This window comes from Chiroxiphia lanceolata, chromosome 3 (genome assembly GCF_009829145.1).
Source record: "Chiroxiphia lanceolata isolate bChiLan1 chromosome 3, bChiLan1.pri, whole genome shotgun sequence".
Classification (NCBI taxonomy): Eukaryota; Metazoa; Chordata; class Aves; order Passeriformes; family Pipridae; genus Chiroxiphia; species Chiroxiphia lanceolata.
In genome coordinates, this window is record NC_045639.1 from 66967856 (window position 1) to 66984975 (window position 17120).

Genomic DNA, 17120 nt, shown 5'->3' on the forward strand with positions numbered 1-17120 from the left:
GAATACATAACAGACATCCCAGTTCTCTTTTTGCTTGCCAGGAAATAATCATTGACACAAATTTTCTATGTAAAATCCAGGTTTTATACCATAATAGACAATGAACGCTGTGACTGAGCCTGTTCTTTTCAGAGAGTTTTGGCATACTACCAAAAGAAACAAAATCTGAAGAAGCCATTTCAAGAAAACAGAGGAATAAACCAATGTCAAGATCAGAGAGGGATTATTGTCAGATCTATGTCCCTTAGTGAGTTGGTATTTTTTATTTGTATAAGTCATGTTTCTGTCCTGAAGAGGTTCACTTTGGTGTTTATGGTTGGAGTTTATGAAAGCTGAGAGTCCAGCCTCTGCTTTTTTTTTCCCCAGTTCCCTCCTGGCACAGCATCTGATTCCTGTGAATCTGAGGGGAATGGTAACAGTGAGAACAGCTACTTCCCATTTCTTGCACAGCACAGGAGCTGCTTTTTGTGTCCTGGTGTCCTCAGTCAAAGGGGGAAGAAAGCTAAAACTAGGACTAATATTTCCCACCGTTCTGTGTTTATCACATTAACCAGCAGCGGACTCGGCCTGGCTGGTAAGTACAGAACCTGATCCAAAGCCCACTGAAGTCCCTAGGAGATGTGTGTGCATCACAACCATGACTATTAACTTAATCAAACAATTTTTATATAAAGATGTTAAAACATATAGAAAAGTGTTGAGAGAAAGGCAGTCTTTTGGTAATTTGGGGTTGGGTTTTTTTTTTTGGACTAGAGTCTGACCTAAGGCACACTGAGGCAGCAGGGTCTTTTCTCAGTACTCTTTGGACTGGACCCTTAAAATATTTTCACAGTAGTATCACTACCATATTACACGATTGCTTCTTTGCACCCTGCACTCTGTTGGAAGGTATTCAAAACAAGCCCAAATTTATACCAAAACATTTGCCATGTGTTTCAGATAATGTATGATAAACTTTGAACACAACATAACAGATTTAATGGCCAACATTTTCTTTTAAACTCACTTATCTTTCTCCCTCCCACTTCTCTCTCACATCCCTGCACCCTCACACTTTTTCTGACAGCATTGCTTTAGTACCTTCAATAAAATAGCCTCAGCCAGTGAAGCAAATACAATCACCTTATGAGGTGTGACTAACTTTGAGTGCAGACTTTGTCCTTTGCTGCTCTTTACAGATGACACAGGAGCCCTTGTTGGCCCTGCAGATGGGAGTGAGCAAGTGAAACAGAAACATGGCATTTGTCAGCTTTTTGGTCCCCTGCTTTGTGATAGGCATTGATCTTGCTTTCTCTTGCCAGAATGCTGTCGACTTCGTGGGTGCCAGTTCTCCAGGAGACATCATTATTGGAGGCTTGTTTGCAGTTCATAACGAAATGCTGCATCCAGAAGATCCCATCAAGCCAGTAATTCAGAACTGTGCCGGGTGAGTAATACTGGAAATTACATATCTAGCAAAGAAGAGGTCACTGAAATTGGGCACGTAACTCTTACATTAAGGTGAACAAATTCTGGTCCTTTTGCTTTTCTTAGTCCTTAAAAATACTTTGGACATCACACAAATTTCACATAAATTAATACAGGGTGATAAAGCATGGCAAAGTTACAGTAAAAAATACTGTGGCTGCCTGAGGAATGGAATGAGCATTTTATCCTATTTCAGTCTTCATAGGTAATCTAGTAGCCTTGGAGGTTTGTGCTGAACAATCATTTAATTTCCATGGAAATGTTAATTTGCTATAGGAGTTAAGGACTCTGCTGTGCAGCTAATCATTTTTTGTTAAGAAGTTGAACCCACATAATTTGAACACAGGCAGAACACATTTTACCTAAGCCCATAGTCAAGTATGCTTCCCACCTCACAGGGCACCTGCGACAGTGCCTTGCAGACGGCATTGTAATTATTTTTATAATTACTGTAATTATTACTCTCTGAATCATAATCATGGTATTATGTTACATGATAGACTACATATAAACACCATGTGATGAAAGTATTCAGGTTCAGAGTGTGCACCAGAATATTTATTTTATTGGCTCCAAATCCTTCTGTGCTTGAAACATCCATTTTTCTGGAATGCATGAAAAGGAAACCTGGTGAAGAACTTCATTTTAAGTATAACAAAGCTTTCCTAAGCCCAGGAACCCCAAATATGCATTTTGTTTAATTTAAATACAGGTTCATATCCTCAAAATTTATTGGAATTTTGCGTGCATCTTAATCCCACATCTGAATCTAATAATCAGATAGACATGCAGGCATCCATTTGGATTTATAACAAAATGTTGATAAAGTTGATAATTTGGTCAGTCTTCCCTTATTTGTCTATGGAGTCATAAATTGTCTCAGGTCCATCTGAAATAGTTGCAAATCACAAGATTTGTAAACTTTAGAGAAGTTTGCCTGAGAGTAGGGTTGGTTATATTACAGACATTTTTTTGCTAGCAGAATTCTGATTAAGCATCTGTTTTAACATCCACTGGAGAGGAGGGAAATAGCTGTACTAACTTTTGCAGATCTAAGTAGGATTTTGGAAACATCAATGCAATCACTAGAGACTTCAACCTCTGAAATATTTCCTTCTACTCTGAAATATTTCGTACTTCCTTTGCTTGATGCATTTGGTGAAAGCAAATATGTTTTTCAAAAAGGTTTACTGGACAGATGTAATAAAGTGGAATTTTTTAACTGACATTGACAGATACTTCTCAAAGATATTACTTGCAAATTTTCATGTAGTATGAAAATTAAATTTTTAGTCCCCTTTTTTCAGAAAAACACTTTTTTTTCCAGGCATATATTAAGTTTTGTGTTCATTTTCCTTAATCTTCCATTAGGTGAGATAAAAATATATGGTTTCTAATCTTTTGTACACTAAAACTCAAGAAAATCACACAAAACTTACTACCCATAATTTCTTCTCAATAGTTGTCAAATTCTAAGGGATATGCTCAAAACTGACTTTGCTTCAGCCTTGTTTCCAGCAATGTTTTTCTAAAAAATACTTCCTGTGTTTCCTGACAGCTTTGAAATTCAAGTTTTCCTTCAGACACTTGCAATGATACATGCTATTGAAACAATCAACAATTCAACACTGTTATCTGGAGTTACTCTGGGCTACGAGATATATGACACATGTGCAGAAGTTACAAAAGCCATGGCATCTGCTCTGAGGTTTCTGTCAAAATTCAATTCTTCTGAGGATGCTGTAGAGTTCAAGTGTAACTACTCAAACTATATCCCGAGAATTAAGGCAGTCATTGGAGCCACCTACTCGGAGGTGTCGATGGCAGTTTCAAGGCTGTTGGCTTTGCAACTAATCCCACAGGTAGGTTTTAGAGAATTGAATTATTTTGAACAGAGGTTCAGATTTACCGGAGAATAAAGCTGCATTTCTCATCATAGGATTTGCAAAAGCCACATGTTTACTACAGGGCAGGATTTGGCTCAATCTAAGGACATCAAGAGGGGTGGACTTCAGCTCCAAATGGAGGACTTGATTCACTTGCCAAAACAAAAGCAGTAAGGGATATTTTATATGCCTGAGGCACATGCATCCACGTGCTCTTTCGGGGTGATGCTGGGCTCTTGTCAGCCTGACGTTGCCATTAGTCAGTCCTGTTCGTACCAGTTACTCCAATGTACCTTGGATGACACTCTAGGACTTTGGTCAGGCAGCAAAATTACAGCTGCCACATCTAGTCTGGCAGGTGGTGAATATGACAATACTCAATCTCAAGCTGAAAAAAAAAAAAGAGGGACTAAGTCAAATCTAGACAGAAATCTGGGAATTCTTTTCTGCCCAAGAGAAATTAATTATTAGAGTCAGATAAAACTATGGACAGGAAAGTGAGGAAGGCTGCTATAAAACACAGATTTACTCCTGTTACTCCTCAAGCAGTAGAAGAGAAAGAACACAACCATTTAGATCCACACAGCCATTCCCAAAGCGTTGTTCTTCATTTCTGACCTCTCTAGGACTAGTACTGCCCCACACTTGTGCCTTGGCCAGTGCTTATGTTCCTACTTTCACCATTGTGAAAGAGTAAGGGTCAAAGCTGGGGCCAACATGAAAAAAGCAGATAACTTCCACACCATCCTGTCTTGCACTTTGGTTTTGTGAATTGATATAAATAACCTCTTCAAAGTAGCAACATAGTAACCAACCACTTGGAAAAGACATAGAATCTGAACCAAAGATAACTTCTAACTGAATCTTCTCCTCTGCAATGGTAGGAAGTAATTCTGACCTTCAACGCCACCACAGGAGCTATAGTAAGTACGAAAACTGAAGTGCCACACTTGAACATAACTAAAAGGCAAGTGGTATGAAACAAACCTGCATTAGGGCATAGATGGAAAATGGGATCCAGCAGATTTTTCTTATCAATAGCATCTGCAATCTTCTGTAAGATTTGGTATCACCTCCAGGCAGGTGACTCTTATTTTGGAAAGCTCAGATTTACTTTTTAAGAACCATCAAGCAATGTAGGGGGAAAAGTTCCATCAAACAAATAGAGAAGGATTAAAACTAGAGAGATTGGAATAGCAATGTTCAATTTATGTTTTTCTAGCTACATTCACAAGAAAAAGATAGTAAACATTTTGTACGCAAGAATTAGAGCACTCTGTACTATTTGTTAGTCTTTTCTGGGAGGTTCTTCAATCAGATTTAATGATTCTTTTAACATATATAATAATTAAATCTTGGAAAGAATATATGTATATGGATGAACCATACTAACACACTCAATGATAGAAAAATACTACAATAGATAAAAGTACTAGGAATTTGAATAGTAACTCAAAAAATAGTTCATGCTTCCAGTGTTTTAACTATTGTTTTGAATAGTATGTTGATAGTATCTGAACAGAGTAAACCAAAATCTTTATACCATCATAACTGTCATATCCATTTTGAAAGGTTTTGTTCTCTGCCTTCAGTGAATTATGCTGATAAGGACAAAAAAAAGTGGAACCAGTACTGGGCACAAGTCTGAATCCTAAGAGCGGGGAGAGGGCACTTGTTCCATTTGCTGTAGTTTGTTGATGCTCACTCACATGAAGAGGGGAGGCTGGGTCAGGCTGGAAGAAAGAGCAATTGTGGTAGCTTTGGATCTCTTGGGGGAGACCAACTCTGTAACTGAATTGTTCACTCTTCCTAGGTCAGTCCTGCATCATCAGCTGAAATCCTCAGTGACAAAATCAGGTTTCCTTCTTTCTTCAGGACTATCCCCAGTGATTTTCATCAGACAAGAGCAATGACCCACTTGATCTGTGAATCTGGGTGGAACTGGATTGGAGTAATAGCCACTGATGATGACAATGGGCGGTTTGCTCTGGAGAGCTTCGGGGTCCAGGCCATGGTGAACAACGTTTGCATAGCTTTTAAAGAAATGCTGCCAGCCTATCTCTCTGACAGCACCTTTAACACCAAAGTTGATCATGCAATTGAGAAGATTGTCAAGGAAACAAGAGTAAATGTTATTGTGGTCTTTATGAGACAGTTCCATGTGCTCAAATTATTTAAGAAGGCAGTTGAGAGGAACGTTAATAAAATCTGGATTGCAAGTGATAACTGGTCAACTGCAGTCAAAATCAGTACAATTCCCAATATCAGACAGCTGGGAACCATTGTGGGATTTGGATTTAAAAGTGGAGATATGTCCTCATTCCAAAACTTTCTGAGAAACCTTCATGAAAAGCCCACTAAAAACAACAAGTTTTTACGTGAATATATTATGCTTTTGTCAGTTTGTGCAAACCTGGAATATTATGATTTTCAAACGTGCATTTCAAACCAGTCCCAGGATGATCTACTGGAAGATGTTGAGAATAAACACCAGATCTGGAGAGATGATTTTTTGAATGCTAACATTGAACCAGGATTTATCCAAAGTACTATACTTGCAGTCTATGCCATAGCTCATGCAATTAAAGGACAATGCAAAAACAGAAACTGCAAGGATCCCTCTACCTTCACTCCCTGGGAGGTATGATGTTAATTCTTTCAGGTCTTATAATTTCTGCCTAACTTTCACCTGATTTTTTGCTCCCACATTCCTGGCTTTTCTAGCTTGGTCCTTTTACTAAATGACATTTTATTCCTCTTCCTGCTAGAGCAGCAGTATCTAGCTGCTGCAGTGATAACTACACTCCAGTTTTGTCTCCCTTTTTTGGCTTATGTGTTCTACTGTAGATATAGATAGCTACTGGATGATAGTAACTGCATAACGATCACCTCCTCCTTGATGAGTACAATAACAATGGCTGTAAATATGTGATTCCACAAGTGGAGAAGGGATCTTTAGCTTCTGGGCTTCATTAGCTACCCTAACACTTCCTCCATCACCTTCAAAGAGCACATAGAGTAGGCACCAGCTTGAATGAAGGCTCCATTCTGTAGGCTTCTTGACGGAACATCTTGCTAGCTACTCATGCAGGATAAAATAAAATGTGTAGTCACTCTACAGTTGACTTATCAGCTCTTCAGCTACTAGTAGTTGGTCCTGTTGCTGTAAACCACTATGTGTAATACACATCTATGAGTGCTTTTGAGAGATGGGGATACTGCTGGATAGGAACATCCACCAAAGAGTTTCAATTTTCCTCTCTCTCTCACCGTTGTATCTGTTTTGTCTTAATTCAAGTATTTTCCTCTGTAAATAATTTCTACTTGAAACTGAAAATGCAGCACATTTTCAGTTTCATCTTGATTTATACTGAATTGACTGGTTGGAAAATTAGACATAATCTTTAAGATAGGTGAGGTACTCATTATCACACTCAACTGGGTGGGAAAAGAAGAGGAAAAATCAGACAAGTAAACCTGACCTGACCTTTTACCCAAGAACCTGCTTAGGAGTATTCACTTTTACACACTTTTACTCAGAGGATTAAACAAATGTTAATTTAAAAGTCAAACAACCACTCTGACTTGCTCTGACCTCTTATCCTAGGTCAGGGCAGGTCAAACCAAGATAGAGGATTTGAAAAAAACCAACACCAACAAACCAACCAACCAACAACTCAGTAACAATTGGGCTCTTACACGAATTTGTAAATGCAAATGAGACAAATTCAGGACCACTCTGTAGGAATGCAACTTTATGGAGCTGTATTTACATCATTGTTAAGCCAAATCCCAAAACATCAAAATTAAAAATTCTTTAAAGTTGTTAAACACTCATAAAGAAAACTGAAAGCAATAATTATTTTCCTTGTGTTGTTTTCATTACATACTTCTTCTACACTACATTTAAACTTTCTGGAAAGGGAGATATATATATATAGATAAAGCCTAGGATCCAAATAATCCATATCACACATCTCTATATACAGAGAAACAACAGAGTGATTGGTGTTACAGACTTCACAAAAATGATCACCAGTTACATCATCATGGCTAGGCTTCGTTAACGAAGATTTAGGAAGGCTCTATCCATGTTTGTTACAAGCACGTTGGTGGCTTATGAGGCCAATATGAGATAGACATGTCCAATTGCAAAAGGCACAGCAGAAAGACTCCTTAGGTGGTATATTCTGCAAGACACAATTCTTTCTGCGTTGTCTTTTCTCCTTGAGAGTGATCCTGCATGCATTCTCAAAGGAAGCAGCAGTGTTATAGATGCATTCAAAAAGCTCTGGTATCCTCGTATTGCTAGAGAAATTGGAAAAGTAAAGATGAGAAATATTAAAAGACTAGTCTGAGTATATACAATAAAAAGAAATCCTATTCAGTTCCACACAACTATGCAGCATCCAAATTGAATCCACTACTGGTTAGAAACATACTGGTTCTTCATAAGTTATATGAACTCTCAAAAAAATTAGATTATACATGAAAAAATGGCATATTATATACACCAGATGTGTTACACATATTTGACAAAGCCTATTGAGGCAGTATACCTTTCAGCATGTTTGTTAAATGCTACAAATGTTACAAATGGATCCATATAAGAGCATGACTTTCAAAATCAGTTGAACTCAGCCTTTCACCAAAACATTAAATTTTTTCCTTGTCAGTTAATCCCTGTTGCCAAAAAGTCTCTAGGCCTGCAAAATAATAAAACCTTTGTTTTGATTAAGAACCACGGTAGCAAATGGAAGTTCTTTGACGATATCCCTATGACTTGAGAGTGGGTTATATCTGCCTTAACCTGCTCTTTTCTATATTTACACAGACCTTTTTGATCTGGCTGTTTGTGAGTAGGGAGGCAGAAATTTTACCCTGTTGAACAGAATGGATTGCAATATGAAACTGGACAATTGCCTTATCAAGCATTCTTATTTTGGTATTTCCTATGACCTATCAAATATGGCCTTGCAGTTTATTGCCATTGTGCCAATCTCTTCATCTGAGCAAACTGGCACATATTGTTCATTCGACAGTTCTGAGTCTCCCCTTGCCATACACAAATTCAGTCAGAGTCACAGCTGAGAACAATGCTAGATATTTCCAGACATACTGGGGGAATTTACTCTGGAAGAAAGTGTTGCCCAGATTGCCTCTGATGACAGTAAAGTAATAGCAGGAGTACCACTCACCCTTGTTTTTTACAAGAAGGGGAGTGTCAAAGGACCATTAGCTCTTGCAAGCAAGAATATTTTTTCTCCTAACATTATACCAAAATTTCCATGGCTGCAAAAGAATACTAATCCGAGTATTTGTGCGCACTGCATAGAGTTAAGAAATTATTAATTTTTTATTAATAGATTTTTTAAGGTTAACAGGATTGTATATGTAATTCTGTAAACAGCTATAAAGATGAATTTAGATTTTAATACTTTTCTTAGTCCTGAAAGCATTTCTTTTTAACTTGATTTTACCATACAAATGTTAAATTACTCAGTTTGTCACACTGACACGATACTGATGTATGTTATCATTTCTTATCCTTATGTGCAGCTCCTTGAAGAACTTAAAAAAGTTGTAATCATTGATGATGATAAAGAAGCCAAGTTTGACTCCAATGGAGATATGAGCACCAGTTACGATGTACTTCTTTGGAAAGAAATCGATGGCCACATGGAAATCACCACTATGGCAGAATATGATGCAGAGAAAGGTGACTTCATCTTTGAGGATGAAGAGAAAAAAAAAGATTTTCTAGATTTAAAGGTAATTTTTAATTTATTGACATAACGTGAAATTTGATTCATATGATTTCTTCTCCCTCCAGCATTTGCAACTGAATGTGTCAGCCAGAAATCTCTCTTGTATTTTAATGTTCTCTTTTAAGAGTGAAGAATCCTTTTGGAATATATTTGATCACTTTCATGCATCCTGAGATGCATATTAGCCTGTGAGCATCAATTTAAAATTTATTTATTTCTCTAGAATGCTCCTAGAAGGCTTCCTAAGATGAGAAGTTATGTCTGTCCTAGGGATGCCACTCAAGAATGTGTACAAAAAAAACCCCTCTCTAATTAACCACAATTTTTTTTCCTTTCTTTACATGAAGACTCATATCTGTTGAGTTTTATGTTTAAAAAGAAAAGAGGATGCTTTGCTGTTTATTTGGTCCTGTTAGAGCTGGGGTCATCACAGCTACATGAGTAGGTGATGCCACACGTAGCCCCAGCACTGGTGTACACAGAACTAGTGTGTGGTCCTGGACAGTTCCAGCTGGATAATCTGTTATCTGTGCGTGGCTGGAGGTCTGAGTTCATGATGCAGCTCCCCACTAATTGGACAAGGAGAGACTGCTTTACCAAGTGGGTTGAATTCTAGTCTCAGCATGTGAACTCAGTTGAGGACAGAAGAAAACCTCAAATCTTGCCCCTCTTTGTGGTGCAAGCAAATGTTCAATTTAACTTTCAGATTCCCGTAAAATATGAACGATACCAAAAAAAAAAAAAAAATACAAATTGCAGCGTTACTGGAGGTTTATATTAATGGTTTTTTTAGAGATTTTGTTTGCTTGCTTTTTATTCTTTGTGCACTGCAGAAAGTTCAGTCAACGTGTTCCCAGCACTGCAAGCCAGGCCAGATGAAAAAGGTTACAGAAAGTCCACATACCTGCTGCTATGAGTGTGTTTACTGCCCAGAAAACCATTACAGCAATCGAACAGGTAAAGAATTGTGATCCAAATAAAAGTTTATTGAGACATCAGTACAATCGTTCTGTTTGTATATAATGTGCCTTGACAGCCTTGGGTTAACTTTGGAAGGGGATTTAAATATATGTTTATGATCAGTTTCCCATAAAACTTGCTATAAATGCTTCTTAGGAGACCAAGCTTAAAGCAGTTAGATTGGCCAGGTAACTAGCTACCCTTTGCTGGAATGGAAACTCTGGCTGATTTATCAGTGAGACTGACTCTCATTAAAATAAAGTCTTGCCTCCCTGTCTTTCCATAGTACGCCCAGTCCAATAAGGAAGAATTTCTTTACTGTGAGGGTGGTGAGGCACTGGAACAGGTTGCCCAGAGAAGTTGTTGTGGATGCCCCCTCTTTGGAAGTGTTCAAGGGCAGGTTGGATGGAGCTACCTGATGTAGTGGAAGGTGTCCCTGCCTCTGGCAGGGGTGTTGTAACTAGATGGTCTTTTAAGGTCCCTTCCAACCCAAACTCTTCTACGAGCCTATGCATCTATGAAGTTCAAGTGTTATGTACTTTGCTTACCAGAATTGTACAGTAATATTTTCTAGTATCAAATCTGATGTGTACTTTACCAGTGGTTCATTTATAGGTTTAAGCAAAAATTTTTAAAAGAGAAAATTAAATATGAAGGAGAGAGATGGAATGAAGAAAACTGTGGTACTTTGTACTTTTAATATCCTGAAAGCAGAAGGAAATTAAATTTTACCTTCTTATTCAATTAGCTGTGAAATGTCTCCATATCAGAGGACAAGAATTTCAAAGCAAAAGCACCTTTCAAATCATAAACTAAAGCAATGTTTCTTCTTGTTATTGTATTTCAAAAGCTATCTGTAATGAGCATATTGGGGTGTTTTCTTGTCAAAATAGACAAATAAAAGAAAAATAGTTCAAATTTTTTGCAAGAGAATTGATTATTTATTGTTCAGGTTTTAGTAAAAGTTTGCCTGTCCAGAGCTCTGGCCAGGTCACATATTGCTGGTCAGTGATGACCAAGACAGTTTTAGAACCCTGGTCATTCTCCCTGTCCTCTCCCTGTCCCTGGCTGCAGGAAACCCTTGCTCCCAGCTGGCAGGCAGTTCTGTCAGTGCCACCGCAGCCACCGCAGCTCTGCAGCTCCTCCACCTGGACGGCGACAGCAGCAGTCAGATGCAGTCAGACACATCTTTTCCTCTTAGCAGCCCTTCCCCACGTTGCTCCTGTATCTCAAGGCCGATAAAACACTTCGCAGTTTATTTACTTTGGGTTCTTAAATTATCTTCCTTTTTTTCTGCTTCCAGATATGGATTACTGCTACCGATGTAACAACAAAACCTACTGGGCTCCCATCAACAGTACCACATGCTACAAAAAGACAATCTATTTCCTCACCTGGACTGACTGGTTTGCTGTTTTCCTCCTCCTTCTGTCTGCTTTTGGGGTTGTGTTAGTTTTGTCAATTTGTGTAATATTTACTAAAAACTTGAACACACCAGTTGTAAAGGCATCTGGTGGTCTGACTGTCTGCTATGTTATTCTCTTCAGTCACTTCTTAATTTTTTTAAGCACCATCTTCTTCATAGATGTACCCACAGAATTCAAATGTAAAACTAGGCAAGCACTCTTTGGCATAAGTTTTACACTCTGCATTTCATGTATTTTAATGAAGTCACTAAAAATTTTACTAGCCTTCAGCTTTGATCCCAAGCTTCAGAATTTCCTGAAATGCATGTATAAACCTATTCCCACTGTGGCCACCTGCACTGGAATTCAAGTTATCATTTGTACCTTCTGGCTAATATTTAGGACACCTTTTGTAACCCAAAATTTCTCAATCCCAAGAGCAATAATTCTGGAGTGCAATGAGGGGTCTATTGTAGCTTTTGGGATTATGCTGGGCTACATCGCTGCTCTAGCCTTTATTTGCTTCATATTTGCCTTTAAAGGTAGGAAATTGCCAGAGAACTACAATGAAGCTAAATTCATCACTTTTGGCATGCTAATTTACTTCATAGCATGGATTGTATTTATCCCTGTCTATGCAACTACATTTGGCAAGTACTTGCCAGCAGTGGAAATCATCGTTGTTTTAATATCCAATTACGGAATCCTCTGCTGTACTTTTCTTCCAAAGTGCTATATCATCATTTACAAGCAAGAAACAAACACGAAATCTGCATTTCTCAAAATGGTTTACAAATATTCCTCTAAAAGTGCAGGTAGCCTTAATGTTAGTCAGGTTTCTTTGGACTCAAAGTCTCCCAGCTTCCAAGCTCCTATCTCAGACTCATGTAAAACTGACAAAAACTCTGTGAATGGAAACTGCCAGTTCCAACTCCCAGGGCAGCCACTAATAAAAGGCAAGGTTCTTCCTAAAAATGCTGCCAGGAAAAGAGTCTCCAGCATATGACTGGCCAGTGGTCAAGTACATCTTAGAGAGCTATTTATCTCTAAGATCTCTTTCCTTTTGGCATCCCCAAGGAGAGCAGGACATGTGAAACTCTTGTCCTCCTGTACTTAAGCAGTTATCCATTACCAGATCTGAAAGGCTTTCCTGGCCCTGAGAGTCCAGTCCTTGCTCCTGCAGGCTCCATGATGCTCAGTCCCCTGCAGGACCTGTGGGAACCTATTCTGCAATCTCCCTTCCTCAAGTGAGACAGAAGAATCACAAAATTATTATTTCTTACAGTTGCATAGGTGGGACCACATGAATTTACTCCACTTCTTTTGCCTCTGATACACAGTTCTTTAAGGAGCTATTCTTCTCATCTGGCCCCATTTCACAGATCAAAGAGAACCTTGTCCCAGCCTTTGTTTGCTAGGCTAAACAAGCCAAGTCCTTTAGTCTCCACTTTTAAGATAGGCTTTCCATTCTTCTGAACTTCCAAATGTAACCTTTTTCACCTGGTATCAGTGAATCTCTTTTTTTTCCTCCCCAGAATTGCACACTTTATTCCAGATGAGTGCTGCAGTAACCTTTAAAGTTCCTTGTATTTATCAGGATGGTAATGAACTAGAGACAGGTCTATAAAAGAATTAAACAATTTCTCGGGAGCTCTGTAGTTATACATATGTTCATCTACGTTTTTTCTCCATACTCAGAGGAAATACACTGATTCACCTCGTGCACCTCCTCTGATGCATGAAGAGGGAGCCTACTGTGTTTGTCCCCAGATGTTCTCTTAGTTGAGAGTGTAAGGACAATGTGTAATGTCAAAACTTAAAACCACTTATTGATTCCTCTCATTAGGATAAATAGTGTAATTACCAGTATCAGCATGAGTACATCCTGGGAATTTTGGGGGGTTGTATACAAGTTTAAAAAATCTGATTTTCAATAATAACATGCCAATGTACCGTTACAGTACACAGAAATAGCACAAGATTGAACTGGCATGATCTCCATTGGATGAGTCTCTGCTCTGTAGGGACATGAGCACAGCTGTGCTGTGCCTTCTGCATGAGAGACAAAAGGAAAATTCAGAGAAGGAGGAACTCTTCTGTCAGGGTAATGGTACCACAGAGCTTTTTCAGACTCTAAACAGCAAAGCTACACTGTCAGTCCAGGACCAGGAAAAATACTTTTCCATATTCTGAAAGCCTGAAACATATTTTAACTTCTGTGACACGTTACTGTGAAATAATACTAAATTCCTTGAGTTTTGCCCATGCTTCTGTTTTGATCCAGAATAACTGGATGTTGTAGAAGAGCAAAATAAAAGCAGTAGATTTTGTGTTACAGAGGTATATTGTACTATGGTTATGTAATTTATATCTATTTTTATAAAATTTTTATTTATATGTTGTAACCCTTATCCATATTTTTCTATTCATATTTTGTTAAAAATAAAAAATAAATCACATTTCAAAAATGGACATGGGCGATGAAATTATGACGCATAAACTAGGAACGTACTGTGTATCTATGAAGACATTTTAAAGTAATTTGAATGGCAAGAGTGCAATTTACCTACAGACTTGTGTAATTGCAAACATTGTGTTGATGATTGGAGGAATGAAGTTTTATGCATATATATTTATATGATGAGTGCTGTTCATACATCAGTTGTTGCATACACTTTTCTGGATATGAAGTTATGTATAGTAAGGTTTACAATTACTGCAATTTGACTGCCAATGCAGCAAGAAGTCTCTCCCTAAAAGAGAGAAGCAAAGCTTACACTGCATGACTGTCAGCAATCAACTGGTTAGAAAAGTCAATTTGGCTCAAATGTCATGCCTGTATTTATTGTTTCCAAAAGCTTTGAGGATAGCATGTCTTGAATCTATATGAAAGGGAATGATTAAAGTCATATTGTTATTTCAAATTGAGTTTGCTTACTTAATTTCCTCACCTCTCCACATGATCTTCTGTTTGGCCTTGAACAACAGCAATACACATACCTGTAAGGTATTTCCACTGTAGATCTCAGTCTGCTTCTTAGAAACTTCCTTTAGGTTGAAAGTTGTGTATGGTAGGGCATTCCTCCTACAGGACAATGAGGAAAATGTCTAGAGGAACAGGGCCTGGTGACAGCAATGTGAAGGTCTCTACTGAGGTATCTTTAAGGAAAGACACCATATATGGCAGACTTTCAAAGGAGCCCTACCTGCTGCATCTAATTCTTCAACTGCTTCGGTCTTGTGCAAAGCACAGTCAACAGCGGAGCTAAGACCATGTAACAGATTTGCTAGCCTGGCTTGGCAGAAAAAAGAGACACTATAGCAAGCTGTGTTACATGTTTTTAAATGTTTTGTCTGTAAGAAACAATTGATCATATGTAGGTAGAACATAAAGGGATTGTGCTACAGAGGATATGAAAAGGTTTAAAACAGGAGTTCATTATGCTAAAGAAGCATTTGCGCACTTTCGCCTGCCCAGAGCAGTAAGTATTCCACCAATGTTACCACCTGTTACCAGTCATGGGGGCATGAAATGAGACTGAAACAGATTTTCATCCCCAGAACACAGAACAGAATAACCTTCCAGAGTCATAGCAAAGCCTCAGCATGATGCTCCCAGAGCCACAGCCCATAGGTCAGGTCATGTGGGGCCAAAGGGGTCAGCTCATTTTTTTCTGGCTCACAGTACACTCTCCTTGTTTACTTTGGAAAGATCCTAAAACTAATTCTCAAAACACTAACATCCCATGAGCACATTTTCTGTCTCTGAGAGCAATAGAGAGAACAAATGTCCCCAAATACACTGCTGTTCATTGAGGAATCAAATGTGAAAATGTTGTTAGTTGAAGTCAGCAGGAGGCAGCCCTGGATGTAAACACTATTTAAGCTTTTTGGGTCTCATTCATTGTTAATGGTGCTAAATAATGCATTCTGAACCCACTATCACACAATGCACAATACCTTCAGGGAGACTGAAGACTATGACGGTCACTCAGTATTCAAGTCATCTTCTCCAGGGCATAATTCCCTCAAGATTTCAGTAGCTCTGGATGTGGAAATGCCTTTCAGCTGCCCAGAATCTTTAGAGTGGTTCTTTGGTGAGAGCAGAAAATTACTCATGTGCATTCCAGGTTTCCTCCCAGCAGCTCTGCTCGTGGCCATTGAAACTGCAGTGACTCTAAATGTGTGGTTTAACATCATGAGTAGCAGCTAATAGCAGTGTTTGGGATGCTGCTCGTAATGTATGACACTGAGCAGCCCAGTTCAGATGTGCTGACTCTTCCTGCCCTTGCCAGATGTGTCTCCAGGAACAAGGAGCATGCTTAACACTATGTCATTCTCTTTGACCAGGAAGAAGGCAAAGTATCACCCTCTAGGTAATTTCTGTCAATGTGTATTCATCTCCTTGACAATATTCTGAAAAAGGGCAGAGCTGCTCAGAAAGCGTATGCGAGTGGGCAAAGAGGTGCATCTCTTCCTATTTGTTATTTTTAGAAGGACATGGGAAAGCTGGCATAGAGCTTTGATTCAGGGAGCTAGATTCTTCCATCTAGAGACTGTCTCATTAGCAAACAGAAATTTTGTTCTGAAATAGAATGTGGGAAGATTGATTTCTGAATTTATTTTTTTTTAAGTTGGTATGAGTTAAATGGATTGGAATGGCTTTGATGTTTTACCAACAATAAGGACATGTTGTTACTTTAATGATTTTGGAATAAAAACTGTACATGTATAGATAAGAAAACATCAGCATGGGACTATTTACTGAAAAGAAAGTATTTTTTTGAATATCTTTCTAGAGTGAAATGTTGTTGAAATGGCAGTTTAAAAAAAGTTCTAATATAACGGATGCTAGAACTCACTTTGGCAAAACCAATTTCTGATTTCTTATACCCAACAATTTGCTTTCAGAAAAAGATGCTTACCTCTGGCTCTGCTGCTTAAAAAAAGATAGGTGGAGGTTTTGGCTACAAACAGTTCAATACTCCTCATTTGTGCTGTCATGCTGAGACAGGACTGTAGCTGTTGCTGGGCAGTGATTCTCCCTGGGGAGCAAGACTTCCTCTGTTCGTCAGCAGTCACTCTGGCTTTGGTTGATGCACGTAAAATCTTCCACTGTTTGGTGCCTCAAATACAATTCTGTTGAGACACTGTCTTATACACTGTCACAGATATCATGCTGACATGGGCTGTTTCTTACTAAATATGTGTTCTGTGCTGACAATCTTTTTATTCAAGGATATGCTCATACTGAAATTTATTTTTTGTGGTTTTTTGTTTTGTTTTGCCTTAGGCTTTTTTTTAATAAGGGCTTAATCTGACTAGGACATGAAAGGGAAACAGAAAAAAAGGTTTTCGATTGAAGTAAATGGAAAAGTATATGGTGAGAATCAGTATGTTTGAACCTTCTGAAAGCAGCAAAATGACAGAAACATTGACGTGGGCAGTTGTGTTACAGAACTTGAATCCACCTTGCTCTGAAACATAGACTCATAGAATGGTTTGCGTTGGAAGGGACCTTAAAGATCACAGAGTTCCAATCCTCCCCTGCCATGGGCAGAGACACCTTCCACTTGACCAGGTTGCTCAATGCCCCATCCCACCTGCCAAGGATGGGTCATCCACAACTTCTC

General features: G+C 38.5%; 1 protein-coding gene across 2 annotated transcripts; it reads left to right on the plus strand.

Annotated features, from left to right (window-relative positions):
- Positions 1–1039: 1039 nt before the first annotated feature.
- Positions 1040–14387, plus strand: GPRC6A (G protein-coupled receptor class C group 6 member A). 2 transcript variants are annotated; one of them, XM_032682016.1, is made up of 7 exons: positions 1040–1426; positions 3026–3329; positions 4238–4276; positions 5167–5994; positions 8913–9125; positions 9955–10078; positions 11385–14387. In XM_032682016.1, the coding sequence occupies exons 1-7, from the start codon at positions 1236–1238 to the stop codon at positions 12491–12493; spliced, it is 2808 nt and encodes a 935-aa protein (XP_032537907.1). In that variant the 5' UTR covers positions 1040–1235; the 3' UTR covers positions 12494–14387. The 2 variants fall into 2 exon arrangements, with proteins under 2 accessions (XP_032537907.1, XP_032537908.1); XM_032682017.1 differs by lacking the exon at positions 4238–4276.
- Positions 14388–17120: the final 2733 nt, after the last annotated feature.

Bases quoted from the DNA above. Each gene is read 5' to 3' on its own strand.
- GPRC6A (XM_032682016.1), top strand. From the start codon at position 1,236: ATGGCATTTGTCAGCTTTTTGGTCCCCTGCTTTGTGATAGGCATTGAT. The intron at 9,126-9,954 runs GTAATTTTTAAT...TGTGCACTGCAG, and splicing joins AAGATTTTCTAGATTTAAAG to AAAGTTCAGTCAACGTGTTC. The intron at 10,079-11,384 runs GTAAAGAATTGT...TTCTGCTTCCAG, and splicing joins CCATTACAGCAATCGAACAG to ATATGGATTACTGCTACCGA.